This window comes from Apodemus sylvaticus, chromosome 17 (genome assembly GCF_947179515.1).
Source record: "Apodemus sylvaticus chromosome 17, mApoSyl1.1, whole genome shotgun sequence".
Classification (NCBI taxonomy): domain Eukaryota; kingdom Metazoa; phylum Chordata; class Mammalia; order Rodentia; family Muridae; genus Apodemus; species Apodemus sylvaticus.
Genome location: NC_067488.1, coordinates 51940750 through 51955348, shown reverse-complemented (window position 1 = coordinate 51955348; position 14599 = coordinate 51940750). Strand labels below are relative to the sequence as shown.

Genomic DNA, 14599 nt, shown 5'->3' with positions numbered 1-14599 from the left:
TGCATGTCTGTGTGAGGGTGTCGGATCTTCTGGTGCTGGAATTAGACAGTTGTGAGCTGCTGAGAATTTAACCTGAGTCCTCTGGTAACTACTGAACCATCTCTTTAGCCCTCTGCTCAGTTCTCACCTGGAAAGAATTTAGCTGAGGGTCAGGCAGAAGTTTACTGAACAGAATAGTCAAAGCAAGCTCTCCAGACAGGCTGCAGTGGGCTATTCTGTGAGTATAGGCAAGTGGCTTCCACTGAAGTTTTTAAGCATTTTTATAAATATGAGGTTTGTGGCATATACATTAGGTAACATGATCCTTTTTCCCTTTCAAGTCAAAGTGCCTTTGAGGGCCTTTCCCCCATGTAGCTCTGGTAAAGCCTACAAATACGGGTTGGAGGGTATCTGAGCTACAACATAAGCATACAGTGAAGCTGACTGATTCAAGTATGGCGACCCTTCGACAGCACCATGTGTACAACGGGGAAAGTGACTTGATGCTTCAGTTTCTGGGGGTTTTTTTTGTTTTGGGATTTGTTTTGTTTTTGGTCCTCCTCCCCCCCCCCCCCCCAACAGGGTTTCTCTGTATAGCCCTGGCTGTCCTGGAACTTACTCTGTAGACCAGGCTGGCCTGGAACTCAGAAATCCGCCTGCCTCTGCCTCCCAGAGTGCTGGGATTAAAGGCGTGCACCACCACCACCCGCTGATGCTTCAGTTTCTGATCATGATACTTCTTGGATCTATCAGTTCAATCCCAGCCTATACAGCAGACTGGGTGGGGTCATAATTTCCTTTTTTAAAAAATCTTATCTAGGGTCTCATGTACTTCAGGCCTGCCTTAAATTCACTGTGTAGCCAAAGATGACCTTGAATTCCTGAACCTCCTACTTCCCAAATCCAGAGATTAAAAAGGTTACATTACCATACCGGTATAGCTGTTTTCCTAACTCCTACAAATTATCCAGATACATATTTTGAATGAAGACAGGAAGATCCTTCAAATGGTGAGGACTGTCTGCAGAAGCAATGTGCATTCCTGAAGACTGCACACTTCCTAACCTTGGAAAAGGCCCAGCTCTGGGTTGAATACTCACCATGAAGGGATCTAGCAGGTCTGAGCATGGCACTGGCAGGCCTTGCCCTTCATCTTTCTCTCCTTGCTAAAAACCGTTAGATTATATTCCTAAACTAGCCACCAAGGTCTGTTAGCGTATTTGTCCACTTCCTGAGGCTAACCAAGGTCCAGCTATCAAAATTGCCCCCTTGGGTCGCCAAATTAACATGCCCAATCAAATAAACTTAGCCTAAAGGGATTTCCTGTTTTGCCTTTATAAACTTTCATTTGCCAATACACCAAGGCTGTCTCCTCTCAATCCAGAAAGTCTTTTGTCCCTCTGGGGCAAATAACCCTTCCCTCTTCTCCCTTCTTCCTTGCTCTATCTCCGGTTTTGTCTCTTATTCCCTGCCCTTTTATTTGTCACTCTGGGGGAAATCTTTGTGCTGAGAACTTTGTGTGTCCAGTGCCAGTTCCTCACAGCCTATGTGAGGTCCCAACTTGGCACCAAAGCCCTTTCCAGAAGGTTCCTGAGGCTGCAGTGCTGCTCTTCTGGTCAACATATTTCCTCTCCAATTCCTTCATACATACAGGCGAATGCTAGGAAGTGCCTAAAGCGGGATCAGCCAGTTGAACTGGGACTGAAGCTAGGGCACTGCACTTGACACCAAAACCTGTTTTTCTTCTATTATGTTCTACCTAAGGCCATGTTTGCCAGCTGCTCCACCCTGACTCTTGTAGGAGAGGCACCTGCTCCCAAGCCCAAGGTTTAGCCAGAGCCCCAAGCACTAAATGCAGACATGTTTCTTGTCTTTCTAGAGTTCTCAGTTCTGACCCTAACAGCTTGTTGCCTATAGACGAGCACACTCTCTCCACTAGCAGAACAAATAATTACAAGATTACCAAGCCGATATGGCTTGGTGCAGACTAATTTGAGCAACAAGAAGCTAAGGCAGGAAGATCTCCAGTTCAAGTCCAGCTCGGGACTACACAGTGGACTCTAGGCTAGCCTGGGTTTCATAGATGGGAGAGAGAAAATGAAAGCAGTTTCCTGTAGGTTTTCATTCAGGGCTTGGCTTTAGCTGAGAAAGAGTACAAACTATTACTACTATGCAGGATCCACGAGGATGGGACCCGCTAGCTCTGCCACCCGGAGGGATAGATGTGTGACTGGCCATGGGTCGGCAACGGGATACTGGCGAGTCCGGTGGATAAGCCCGATGCTCCCTGCTCAAAGACTGGGGTTTCTACCCCACTCTGCAGGACCCTGACTAACGCTGAGATCTGGGGAAGGACTGCAGAGGGGTGGAGGAGGCGCGGAATTGTCCGAGCCTCCGCGCATGCGCCTGCCGCGCCCGACTTCGAAGTTAGAACCAAACCAGTGGTGCCGCTGGCCCTCCGGAGTGAAGGAGTACAGCGCGTGCGCCCGCTTGTAGGCGGAGTCTGGGCGCGACAGGGGTGGGGCCTGTCGTCACGCGCAGCCCCGCCCCTCGGTCTCCGGGAGGCGGCAACCGCTTCTCCCTGTCCCTTCCCGGTTGTCGGGGACTGCTTCACCTCAGTTCTCGGTGACTATGGGGGACCCCAGCAAGCAGGACATCCTAGCCATCTTCAAGCGCCTGCGCTCGGTGCCCACTAACAAGGTAACGGCCTCAGGAGGGCTCGGGACCCCGCGGCCCGCTGGACCCCGGTGTGGCCGCGGCCGTGGGAGGAGCCGCCCGGCCTGTGACACGTCGCACTGTGGGCCTGGCAGCCGCCGCTCTCCAACCTTCGTCAGCAAGGGGCGGAAGAGGGGGCGCCCACCAGGGGCTTAGTACTGGGTCCTGCGAGCACCTGGCCAGAGGCCCTGGGGCACAGGGACATGGGCATCTGGAGGATGCCCAGGACCAAAAGGAAGAGAGCCTGGAGTCACAGAGAGGACTGGGGCATGGACATCTGGGATGTCTAGCATCCTAGGGCAGAGCGCCTGGGGTCACAGGGAGGGCTGGGACATGGACAATTGGGGTGTCCACCACTAGAGGCCAGAGCACCTGGGGTTAGACGGAAGACTGGGACATGGACATCTGGGATGGTAGACCAATGCATCTCGGGGAAGGGAAAGGACTGAGGTAAGGGTCTCTAGGAGTGTCCAGGAGCAGAGGTCAGACTACCTGGGGCCTCAGAGAAGGCTAGTTCATAGCATTTAGGGGTGTCTAGGTCTGGAAACCAGAGCACCTTGACCCAGAAGCACAGACATGGTGGGGTGGAAGTGTGTCCGTTGGTTGTATAGCTGGGCTCTGAGACGCCTGGAGAGGCAGAGTTCACTCCTGGCCTCTGTGAACTAAGGGTAAATATTCCAGCCACCTAGACCCAGAGTGTCTAGGGGTCAGAACTCTAAGTGGTGCTAGGTTCTGGGAAAGAAGGACGTCTCCCCACCATGGACCTTGTCTTGAGTGTTCTTCAGGGCTGGGGACCTGTTGGATCTTTGTCACCATTGTCCTTTGGTGGCAGCCTGTTTGCCAATCCAGTAAAGCTAAGGTTCTCTGCCCTGGTTGCCAGCTCTCTGGTCCTGAGGAAGCTCACTAAAGTTCCCTTGCATCCCTCTGGAGGTTGAGGTCTGCCCCTACAATTTTCCTTTCCCTTATGTGTCCACCCCACCCCCAGCCACTGGGCCTCATAACTTTTAGCATGTGGCTGGCAGTGTTGTTATGATACACAGGGTTAAAGTGACCACTTCCTTAGGATGACAGAGTAGGGTGGAACCCGAGGAGTGCAAAGGGCTGTCGTGTCACTGTGGACTCTCCCCGCCCCTCCCCGACCGACTTCCATCTGGTCTTTCACCTCTGAGGAACCATCTGTTAACAGGCACAGCCATGATTACAGAGTCCTGAATGGCTGGCATAGAAAGTTCTAGCACTTCACAAAATTCAGGCACTTTGTGTCTTGATGGTGGAAGGGAACCCTAGGTCTTTATAGCCTTATGATGAAGAAAATGGTTAAATGGCAGTGATAATGTCAGCTGGGCATAAGGAAGAAGAGCTGGCTTCCAGGCACTGTCCGGTGTCTGTTGCTTTACTATTTTCTTGATTTTTTTTTTCAAATTTAGATTGATCTCTGTGTAGCAAGGACTTGCTTGTTACAAGATTAGATCTACAGCTGGCAGGGTGGAGAAATACATGTGCTACTACTTTCTCTGTGAACCACACCAGTATGTATTCCCTTTGAATGTTATCAAAAAGCCACGGCTAAATAACAAAACAAAAATCAAGAAGCAACAACGAAAAGGGAAGATGATCCTTTTAAATAAGAAGTCCTTGTCATCAATACCAAGAGACACTTTTAAGGAACCCACGTGGGCTTGCTGGCATGTGAAAATGTAGTTGAGTGTGGTAGCACGTGGTGTGATTCCAGCACTTGGGAGGGGAAAGCAAGAAGAATAAGACAACTTCGAGGGCAGGCTCAGCTAGAGCAAGTTCTAAGCCAGCCCTAGACTGCAGTAGACTATCTTCAGAAACTTAAAGGGACTGTCCAGCTGGCCATGAGAGTACATACCAATGATCCCAGCACTTGGGAAACTGAGGCAGTTGGGTTTCAACATGATAAAGGCCAGCTTGAGTACATAGTAGTTTTTTGATTTGTATGTGTTGCAAGGTGAGACCTGCATCAAAAGGCAAACGCACAGACACACAGGAAAGCCTGGTTGGACACTGATCTACAGGAATGCAGCCATTTTTTTTTCCATTTTATTCTGAAGAACACACCTATCGAAACTATATATTGTGTAATATGATTTTTTTAATTATTTATTTATTTTAAATATATGAGTACACCGTAGCTGCCTTAAGACATACCAGAAGAGAACATTGGATCTCATTACAGATGGTTGTGAGCCACCATGTGGTTGCTGGGAATTGAACTCAGGACCTCTGGAAGAGCAGTCAGTGCTCTTCACCACTGAGCCATCTCTCCTGTGATATGACTTCTAAAGCAAGATTCCAAAGTAGCTTCTGGTCATGACTCATGGCACTGGCTTTCCTTTATGGTCGTGGCTTGAAGCCACTGCTGACTGGATGGCTTTGACCTGAAAAACGGTGAAACTAGTTTCTGTCTTTGTTTTTTGTGAGATGGGGTTTCTCTGTATCCCTAGGTGTCCTGGAACCCACCCTGTAGACCAGGCTAGCCTCAAACTCACAGAGATTTGCTTGCCTCTGCCTCTGCCTCCGCAGTGCTAGGATTAAAGGCCTGCCCCACCATGACCTGCTGGTGGAAACTAGTTTTAATGGCTAGAAGGACTGGACAACAATAAGCCCCACCCACCATCCTAGAGCAGTGCTGGGGTTTGAACCTAGGCCTTGCCTTGCGTACTCTAGACGGGCACTTTGCCACTGAGCTATACCTTCAGGTGTTTTGTTTGTTTTGAGACAGGTTCTGCCTGTGTAAGCCAGGCCAGCTTTGAACTCACTATGTAACCGACTGGTTTTGAATTTTGCAATTCCTGCCACAGCTTTCTGAATGACAAAATCACAAGATGAAAATGGCTTCAAGCCATCCAGTCATCATGCCTGGTTTAACAGCACTTTTAAAATGCTTAAGTTGCTGGGTGGTGGTGGCGCACGCCTTTAATCCCAGCACTTGGGAGGCCAAGTGGACAGGTGAATTTCTGAGTTCGAGGACAGCTTGGTCTACAGAGTGAGTTCCAGGACAGCCAGAGATACACAGAGAAACCCTGTCTCAAAAAACAAAAAAATAAATAAATAAATAGCTTAAGTTGAGGCAGGAGGATTGCCAAATTCAGGGCAAGACCATATAACAAGGTTCTTTCACCAAAAAAAAAAAAAAAGTACATTATGTAAAGACTCTTCGGGGTTGTAAGTAAACATCTTGCTTTAATAGGGCTGGGAGCTTGATACTGTGCTTCATGCTCAATTCCACACCTGGAGGGAAAGGCAGGAGGACTGGGAGGACTGGGACTTCAAAGTTACCCACAGCTACAGAACCAGTGTGATCCAGGCTGAGTCACAGGAGACGCTATCTAAACAGGGGGAGAGGTTGAAAAAAAAAAAGGAGCTCAAAAATACATTGTCAGAAAAGGCAAAAGAAAGCAGCTGGATTTACTTTTATTTGGAATTCACTGTCCACCCCCTCGGCTCCAAGGACAGTCTGCTAGGGGAGGTCTCAGCTCGCAGGCCGCTCCCTGTCCTGGGCTGTTCCTCATTGTTTAGCACCCATTGGCTTCGGTGCTGTGTAAAGCACTGAGGACACTCACACCGGAGGTATAGACCTGGCACATGCCTTCAGGGAGCCTGCAGTAGGAAATGGTGGGAAATGGAAGGGACCGGGCTGCTGGAGAGATGGCTCAGCAGGGAAGAGCGTGTGCTAAAGGACCCAGTGAGGCTCCCAGCAGGCGTGGCCGGTGGCTCACCATCGCTTATAATCCCAGTTCCAGGGGCCCTGCCTCTGGACTCAGAGAGCAACCACCATACACACACAATTGGAAACAAAATGATTTAAAAAAAAAAACAAAACAGTAGATGGGGAGGCTGGAAAGATGGCTCAGTGGTTAAGGGAACTTATGTTTCCAATAGAGGGCCTGCGTTAGGTTCCTGGCACCCACATGGTTACTCACAACCATCCATAACTCCAGCTCCTGAGGATCCAATGCCCTCTTCTGGTGTCGGCGGACAGTACACCAGTCACATGTGGTGTACAGATATACATATAGGCAAAATGCTTACATTCATTTTTTAAAGCAGATAAAGGAGTCCATGGTGCTGTGTTAACATGGAGAAAACATCCACTTCCTACGTTTCTCGTTTTCAGTCTGTTCTGAGATAAGGTTTCAGGTATCCCAGGCTGGCCTCCTGTGCTCTCTGTAGCTAAAGACAACCTTGGACTCTTTCCTGATCCTCCTGCCTCCACTGCCCAGGCATGCCCCGCCATTCTGTCTCTAGGTCCTACTTCCCAAGTCTGATTCCTTACTCTCTCTAAAATATGGCAAAGGCTAGTGGTTAGTTTGTCAAAGACGGATAACAGAGAGCTGAGCTTACATTCTCATCTAAAAAGCATCAAGAATGCCAACGCAGAACTGCAGAACGTCGGACCTGCCACAAGCCCCCCAAGGCGGTGGGAGAGTTCCCAGGTGTCACAGTCAGCGAGGCTGCTGAGGTGGTAAACCCTTTCCTACATACAGGGTTTTGTGAAGGTTCTGTGAAGCATTAGCTGCTATTTCCATAAGAAAATTCTCATCATCGGGCCAAACACTGTCAGCTAAAAGCTGTTTCTTTTTCCCCTTCTACAAACTGAATTCTCCTTAGAAAACCATATTTGGGGGTAGGGCAGTAATCACCTGTCAAAGCAGAGCAGACCCCATTTCGTGTCTGCCTTCCCCTGTAGCAACCACTCAGACTTGGTGCTCAGCCTGCCTGCCCTAGACTGTGCCCAGCAAGCCCCTGCCTCTCCTCCTTCCACGGGGCCATGGCGTGGCTTTGACCCTGCATAGGACACCATGTTTTATGTGCTGACTTAAAGCCATAAGATCGCATGAGTTGTCTCTCCCACTAGACCCGTGGGCGCCAAGGGGCAGCCATTTGTGCTGTGATGGTAAAGTCAGGTGAGCAGCCGTGTCCCCTCTGAGAAGCTCCTTACTCCCAGAGCTGGTGCCCAGGACTATTTAGTGTCTGTGTCTGTCTCTCCCCACACAGAGTGAGTGAGCCATAGGGCAGCAGACAGCCTGGCAGACACTGGGTCTCAGTATGCACTGCTGGATTCTACGGTAGCATTCACGCCTTGTACCTTGGCTCCTGTCACAGTGTCTGACACATAGCCGGCAGTCAGAGAACACCACAGTGAGTCACTGGCCAGCTGCTCTCCGTGCCTGATGTCACTCCACACCCGCTCTCACCGATCAGCCTGAGCCCGGCTGGTGATAGCTTTTAACTGCTTGTAGTGTCTCCTTTCCCAAGGCCAGAAGCCGCTCTTTCCTAAGGGAACTTTTTACTTTATAAACTGTATCTAAAGTGAGCTGGGTTCTGGAAAAAAAAAAAAAAAGACAATTTTCCTGCTTGTGGGAATTTTGTAATTGCTATTCTGACTTGAATTAACACGATGCCTGTGGAAGGCATTATGTATGTATTTATTTATTTGGGGTGTACAGGGAGAGACACATGCGTAGCATGGTATGTGTGCATTCCATGGCCTGCTTGGATAGGCCAGAGGACAACTTAAGGGATTCGTTTCTTCTATTATGTAAGATCCAGGAATTGAACTCTGGTCCTCAAAGCCTGGCCACAAGCGCCTTTACCCAGTGAGCCCTCTGGGTGGTCTAGCAAGTGTTTTCTCTCATCATTGTTGAAGGGTCTGCTGACAGTGTTTGAGCTGGCAATAATTGGTGTATTGTTAACTTGGCTTACTAAGTGCTTAGGAGGAAGGTTTGCAGGGTCAAGGACCGTGGGAGCTAAATACCCAGAGCTGTTCAGCCAGCACTAAGCACCAGTGCTAACAGAGAAAGCAGGTGACAGGAAGAGGCCAGCCCTGAAGGAGCTCTCCGTGTCTACAGAGCAGAGGACACTACCAGGTGTATCTAGTAGTTATCAAAGTGTTGCGTTTCAGAGAGGAGCATTGGAGTAGCCCTCCAAACTTAGCGTCTTCACCCACGTGGGTTCTGAGTTTAGGAATGGGGAGTGACTTAGCTGGCTGGGTGTTTCTTGTCTGTGACACAGCAACGGTCATCTGAGCAGGGTGGTGTGGGCAGGTCTCTGCTCTCCAGAGCTGGTTCAGCTAGAGCCTCAGCATTTGAGCCTCTGCCTGTGGCTATCTGAGTCTCCTGGAGAAACCTTAGCTGGTTTCTGCTAAGAGGTAGTGACCCAGGGGCAAGGAGGCCATGGTATTCTTAGCCTAATCTCAAAAGTGGTAGGTGATTCCTCCCACCTCCCTCTACAAGACTCCTCAGGAAAGTGAGGCAGAGCTTGTGTGAGGACGTGAATATTAGGAGGTGGGGGATGACTGGGCATCTGACAGAGAGAGAAGACTCAGACCCAGGAGCCTTCCATGTAGGATACAGCCACTGCCCAGGTGACGGTGTGGGACTGTCCTAGCAAAGCCATGTTCATCACAGGCCTGAATTTATGTGCTAAGAGTACCTACCGAGTATTCAAATACAGCAGTGCTTGAGATGCATCTCTATTCTTTTTACTCTAATTACTGTAGTTATAGATCATTATTATTATAAGAAGAGAAATTGAAGCCGGGCAGTGGTGGCACACGCCTTTAATCCCAGCACTTGGGAGGCAGAGGCAGGCGGATTTCTGAGTTCGAGGCCAGCCTGGTCTACAGAGTGAGTTCCAGGACAGCCGGAGCTATACAGAGAAACCCTGTCTCGATAAAACCAAAAAAAAAAAAAAAAGAAAGAAAGAAAGAAATTTAAGAGTCTTGAAAACCTAGATGACATCCTTTTTCTTCCTATATGTGTATGTCCATGCAGATGCATGGGCACATATGTGCTGGTATGTAAACATATGTGTACATGTGTGTGTGGAGGCCAGAAGACAGTCTCAGCTGTCATTTCTCAGATACTGTCTACCTTGTTTCTCTGAGGTGTGTTCCCTCACTGACCTGGAACTTGGTAAATAGATGATCTGCCTGTCCCTGCCTACCTTGCAGTGCAGGCACAGCCAACTGCCCTCTCGCCCTCCCCCAGGGGCGCTAGGGATGGACCACAGGTCTTCATGCCTGCAAGGCCTGCCCTCTGTGGACTGAGAGTTTGGCTTAAAAGTGTGACAGCTGAGCCCTCTTCACATCAGCCTTGTACCCCAGCCTCCTGGTGAGTCACCTGCTAATGCCCCCAGTCCCCAACCCAGTCTAATGGATGTTTGTTCCTTCAGGTGTGTTTTGACTGTGGTGCCAAAAATCCCAGCTGGGCAAGCATAAGCTATGGGGTGTTTCTCTGCATCGACTGCTCCGGATCGCACCGGTCGCTTGGGGTTCACTTGAGTTTTATTCGGTGAGTGGCTGTTACATGGAAGTCTTCAGTAGCTGTCTCCCCAGGAGTCATTTAAAGGAGAAAGGGTTAGCGTGGCTATCAGTGTGAGGGTGTGGTTCACCTCAGCAGCAGGAGCGAGATGATTACCCCTCCCCCACCCCCACCTTCACCCCCACCCCCACCCTGCCCGTAGCATCCAAGTCAGGGGCAGATCCGGATGCTGGATCAATTCCATTGATGCTCTGCTCAATTCCCCAGCCTGAGGTTGGCGCAGCCCGTGTTCACGGTGGGTCTTCCTCAGTTATCCCAGCCCGGAAACTCCCTGACAGGCGCACTCAGTACTTGCTTTCCCATGTGATGCTGAAGCCAGTCAGACTGACAATGAAAATGAACCAGCAATGGGGTTGGAGAAAGGCCGTGGCTCCAGAGGCCCTGAGTTCAGTCCCCAGCACTCACAGCCATCTCTACCTGCATCCCATGGAATCCAGTGCCCTCTTCAACTGTGCAGATGACCATGCAGAAAACATTCATACACGTGAAATATATAAATAATTAAAAAGAAAGTGAAGAAAGTTAACCAGGAACGTCAGTGTCCTCCCTTTTCTATTGATGTTGGCTTGGTGTCAATATAATGATAGATAACTGTAATCTGGGGGCTGGGGGTTAACTCTTGTATCACCTAGTGACATGGGAAAACAGGCCATTTTCTTCTCAGGCCTCTGTGGAGTTCCTGTGGGAGAAATAAAGCTCTGGTGTTGAAGACAGAGCCAGATGGGAGGTCTCGAAGCCACAGGTCCTTTCCCTCTAATGCCTTCTAAGAAATGAAAGTTCACACTGGAGAGAGAAGGGGCTTCCTTTCTTTCACACACAAGGCTGAGAGTTCACGTGAAGGGTGGCGTCCTCCTCATCCACATGTGGCACACACCCCCCCCCCAGCAGCCATGCCCACTGGCACTAGCAGGGCAAAGCCCAAGCTGAGGAGTTTGTCTGGCTCTTCTGGTGATGCCACACGTTTGTGTAGGAAGGGCCTTCTTCCCTCTTTATCAAGAGCTTGGGCTACCCTGGCCACTGCAGTGGGGAAATGTCCTTCCTCTTCACACACACACTGTGGGCTCCAGAGAAAGGTGCAGCCCCACGGTGGGAAGGAAAGAGCCTCTGAAGCAAAGTGAAGAGAAATAATGGCTAGGCAGAGGGCCGGAGTCACACCAGAGGCCCAGCAAGGTGTGCGCTGGCTGCACTGCCTGGGCCTTGTCAGGGAGGGCAACCTGCTGCAGGTCATCCCAGGGACTCAGGCCCATGTCGGCGCCACTTCCTCCAGCAGCTGGCCTGTCCCTGGTCCTCTTCTGGGAAAGGACTGTGGCAGTGATTTCAGGTTGTTGTTTTATTTGTTGTTTTTTGGTTTTTTTTTTTTGTTTTTTCGAGTCAGGGTTTATCTGTATAGCTCTGACTGTCCTGGAACTCACTCTGTAGACCAGGCTGGCCTCGAACTCAGAAATCCGCCTGCCTCTGCCTCCCAAGTGCTGGGATTAAAGGCGTGCGCCCAGGTTTTTTTTTTTTTTAATATTTATTTATTATATGTAAATACACTGTAGCTGTCTTCAGACACACCAGAAGAGGGCATCAGATCTCATTACGGATGGTTGTGAGCCACCATGTGGTTGCTGGGACTTGAACTCAGGACCTCTGGAAGAGCAGACAGTGCTCTTAACCACTGAGCCATCTCTCCAGCCCCCAGGTTGTTGTTTTAATTTAAGGAATATTGTCACAGTGTGACTGCCATAAAGTAGCATTTGTCCGTAGACAACCACACACACACACACACATACACACACACACACACACACACACACACACATGAAAAAACAATGAAGATGAGACTTTTTATGTGGCGGCGTAGAAACTATAGAGTGATAGCTACAACAGCTTCTGTCTTTAATTTTTAAATTTGTATGAATGTCTGTGTGTCTGTGGGTAGTTGGTATGTGCATGTGTGTGTCTGTGGGTGGTAGGTGTGTGTGTGTGTGTGTGTGTGTGTGGTTGTCTATGGAGGCCAGCAGACACCCTCCAATCATGTTCTAGTTTCTAATCTGTTCCTGTATAAAACATATCCAAAAGCAACTGAAGGAGAGTTCATTTTGGCTCAGGGTTCCAAAGGGAGAGTCCATAATGGTTTAAAAAAAAATCACAGCAGGAAATGAGGTCAGCCAGGAAGCAGGGAGATAGAGATCCGGAAGAGGGGCAAAGTTCTAAGAATTAAAAGCCTCTCTGACCGACATCCTCCAGCAAGGCTCCACCTCCTGAGGTCCCATAACCTTCTGGACAGATCCTCCAGCGGGGACCAAGGGCTTGAGCTCAGGAGCCTGCGGTCGGTCAGTCGGTCGTTCCGTCGTTCGGTCGGTCGCTGACTCAGCCTTCCCGGCCTGATGAGAGCTGGGTGCTTGCTGCTTCACACTGGCTTGTTCCCCTTAGCTCACTCTTACCATCCATTGGTCATCGTCTGTAGCTCCTTCTTTTCCTGAGGCTGAATAACGCCCCCGTGATCTGTAAACTCTGACTTGCGTGTCTCTCCAACCATGGGTACACCTGTCACTTTGAGAACTGCCCCGAGCCCTTTGGGGACAGAACTGGGAAGTGCTGTCAATAGCTCAGCTGATGATTATTTTTCTCCTCTTTTAAGGAAGCCCCTCCTAGTCCAGAATGACTCTGCCCCGTACGTCCCTCCAGTGGTCCAGGGGAGCCACTTCTGCTCATCTTCACCTGCACGCGCAGCATCTTCCTCCTCTTCCTCCCCTCTTCTTCCTCTCCTCCTCTCCCCGCCCTCGCCCTCCGGCTCTCTTTTCTTCTCTGTGGGGCTGGAGACTAAACCAGGGGTCTCATGCATACTGCATGGGTGTTCTGCTTCTGAACCAGACCTTTAGCTAAGGCTCCTTCCCTACCCCATCCTTCTCTCCCTCCTTCCTTCCCTCCCTCTCTCCCTCCCTCCCTCTCTCCCTTCCTCTCTCCTCTTCCCCTCCCTCCTCTCTCTCACCAGCCATTGGGTGTGAGATAGTTTCTCCTTGTATTTCCGATGTGAATTTCTCAGTGATTGGCACTTAGCATCTTCTCATGCACTACGGACCACCTGTGTTTCTGCTTTGAAGATCTTCTGTTCCTGTTCTTGCCTGGTTTGGACTGGGTTGTTCCTTGTGTTGAGCTTTCAGAGTTCTTTATGTTTGCCATACATATATTGATCCCTTATTATAGATACAATTTGAAAATATTTCCTCACATCTGATGGATGTATCAATACTCTCCTTCCTTCCTTCCTTCCTTCCTTCCTTCCTTCCTTCCTTCCTTCCTTCCTTTCTTTCTTTCTTTCTTTTTTTCTTTCTTTCTTCTTTTTCTTCTTTTTCTTTTTGAGACAGGGTTTCCTTGTGTAGCCCTGGCTATTTTGGAACTCACTCTGTTAGACCAGACTGGCCTCAAACTCAAAGATCTGCCTGTCTCTCCCTCCTAGTGCTGGGATTAAAGGGTGAGCAATCGCCACCACCATCACCGCCGCTGCCTGGCTGCACACTCTGGTTTTGGATATGCCTGTTTTAACTTTCCTGACTCCCTGTTAGCGTGTGCCTCTTGGATCCTTGTCAAGGTACACGCACCAAACCCACTGCTATAGGTCTTCATCCTGTTCTCTCCAAGAGTTTTCTGGTCTCAAACATCACATTTATGTCTTTGACCCTTCTGAGTTCTGCTTTTGTTACTTAGATAGGGTCTCACCATGTAGCCCTGGCTGTCCTGGAACTTGCTATGTAGACCAGGCTGGCCTTAAACTCTTCATTTGCCCCTGCCTCCCAAGTGCCGGGACTAAAGGTATATGCCACCACGCCCAGTTTGAGTTAATTTTTGTTTGCGGTTATATCTAAGTGAATAACTTCATAGTACAGGGGTTGGTGTGCAAATGCCCTTAGGACAGGACGGAGGACCTTGTCTGTATATAGTGTGCCGCATTAATGTATGCTAGGCGACTGTTCTACCAGTGAACGAGAGCCCCAGCATCTTAGTTCTTTTATTTTGAGACAGGCTCTCATATGTTGCCTGGGTGGGCCTTAACCTCACTCTGGTCAGCACTGGCCTTGAACTTGTAATCTTCCTTCCTCTGCCTCCTAAGATTATAGATGTGAGCACTGGCGCCACCGCCTCTCCCCTCAGCTTCCAAATCTACTTTTGAGAATGTTTTTCCCAGATTGGTCATGAGCTGTTCATACACAGTGCCACACCCTGTCCAGAGTATAGAAAGGCTGGGCATGAGGCCACCCACTGCTGCCCCTCCCTCTGCCTTGTGCCGTTCTGTCCTATTCATTTCCAGGTCCCCTCCTTATCAACTGGCCTGTCCTCTTGTTCACCGCTGAGGCATATGCCTGTGCACAGAGTTCCAGGAAACCAGGTAGGAAGAGGACTGTCCTGGAGCCTGCACAGCGAGATCTGTGGGGCCTGAGCAGGCCCGAGCATGCGCCTTTTAAAAGTCAGATAAATGTATGAGTCACATGCTTATGGAAGATTAAAACAAAACAAAACAAAAAACTAAAGAGCACTGAGCCAAAGGCATCTGCTGAGGCTGTGGACAGGAG

General features: G+C 49.6%; 1 protein-coding gene across 6 annotated transcripts in view; it reads left to right on the top strand.

Annotated features, from left to right (window-relative positions):
* Positions 1–2504: 2504 nt before the first annotated feature.
* The window catches only part of Arfgap3 (ADP ribosylation factor GTPase activating protein 3), a 51387-nt gene continuing 39292 nt past the window's right edge, over positions 2505–14599 (top strand). For 5 of the 6 annotated variants that reach the window (XM_052160152.1, XM_052160151.1, XM_052160149.1 and 2 more), the window contains exons 1-2: positions 2506–2679; positions 9895–10013. In XM_052160152.1, the coding sequence (XP_052016112.1) occupies positions 2611–2679; positions 9895–10013 (188 nt within the window). In that variant the 5' untranslated portion in view covers positions 2506–2610. Of the gene's footprint in view, positions 2680–9894; positions 10014–14599 lie in introns of all 6 variants that reach the window. The other variant, XM_052160150.1, reaches the window with a different exon arrangement.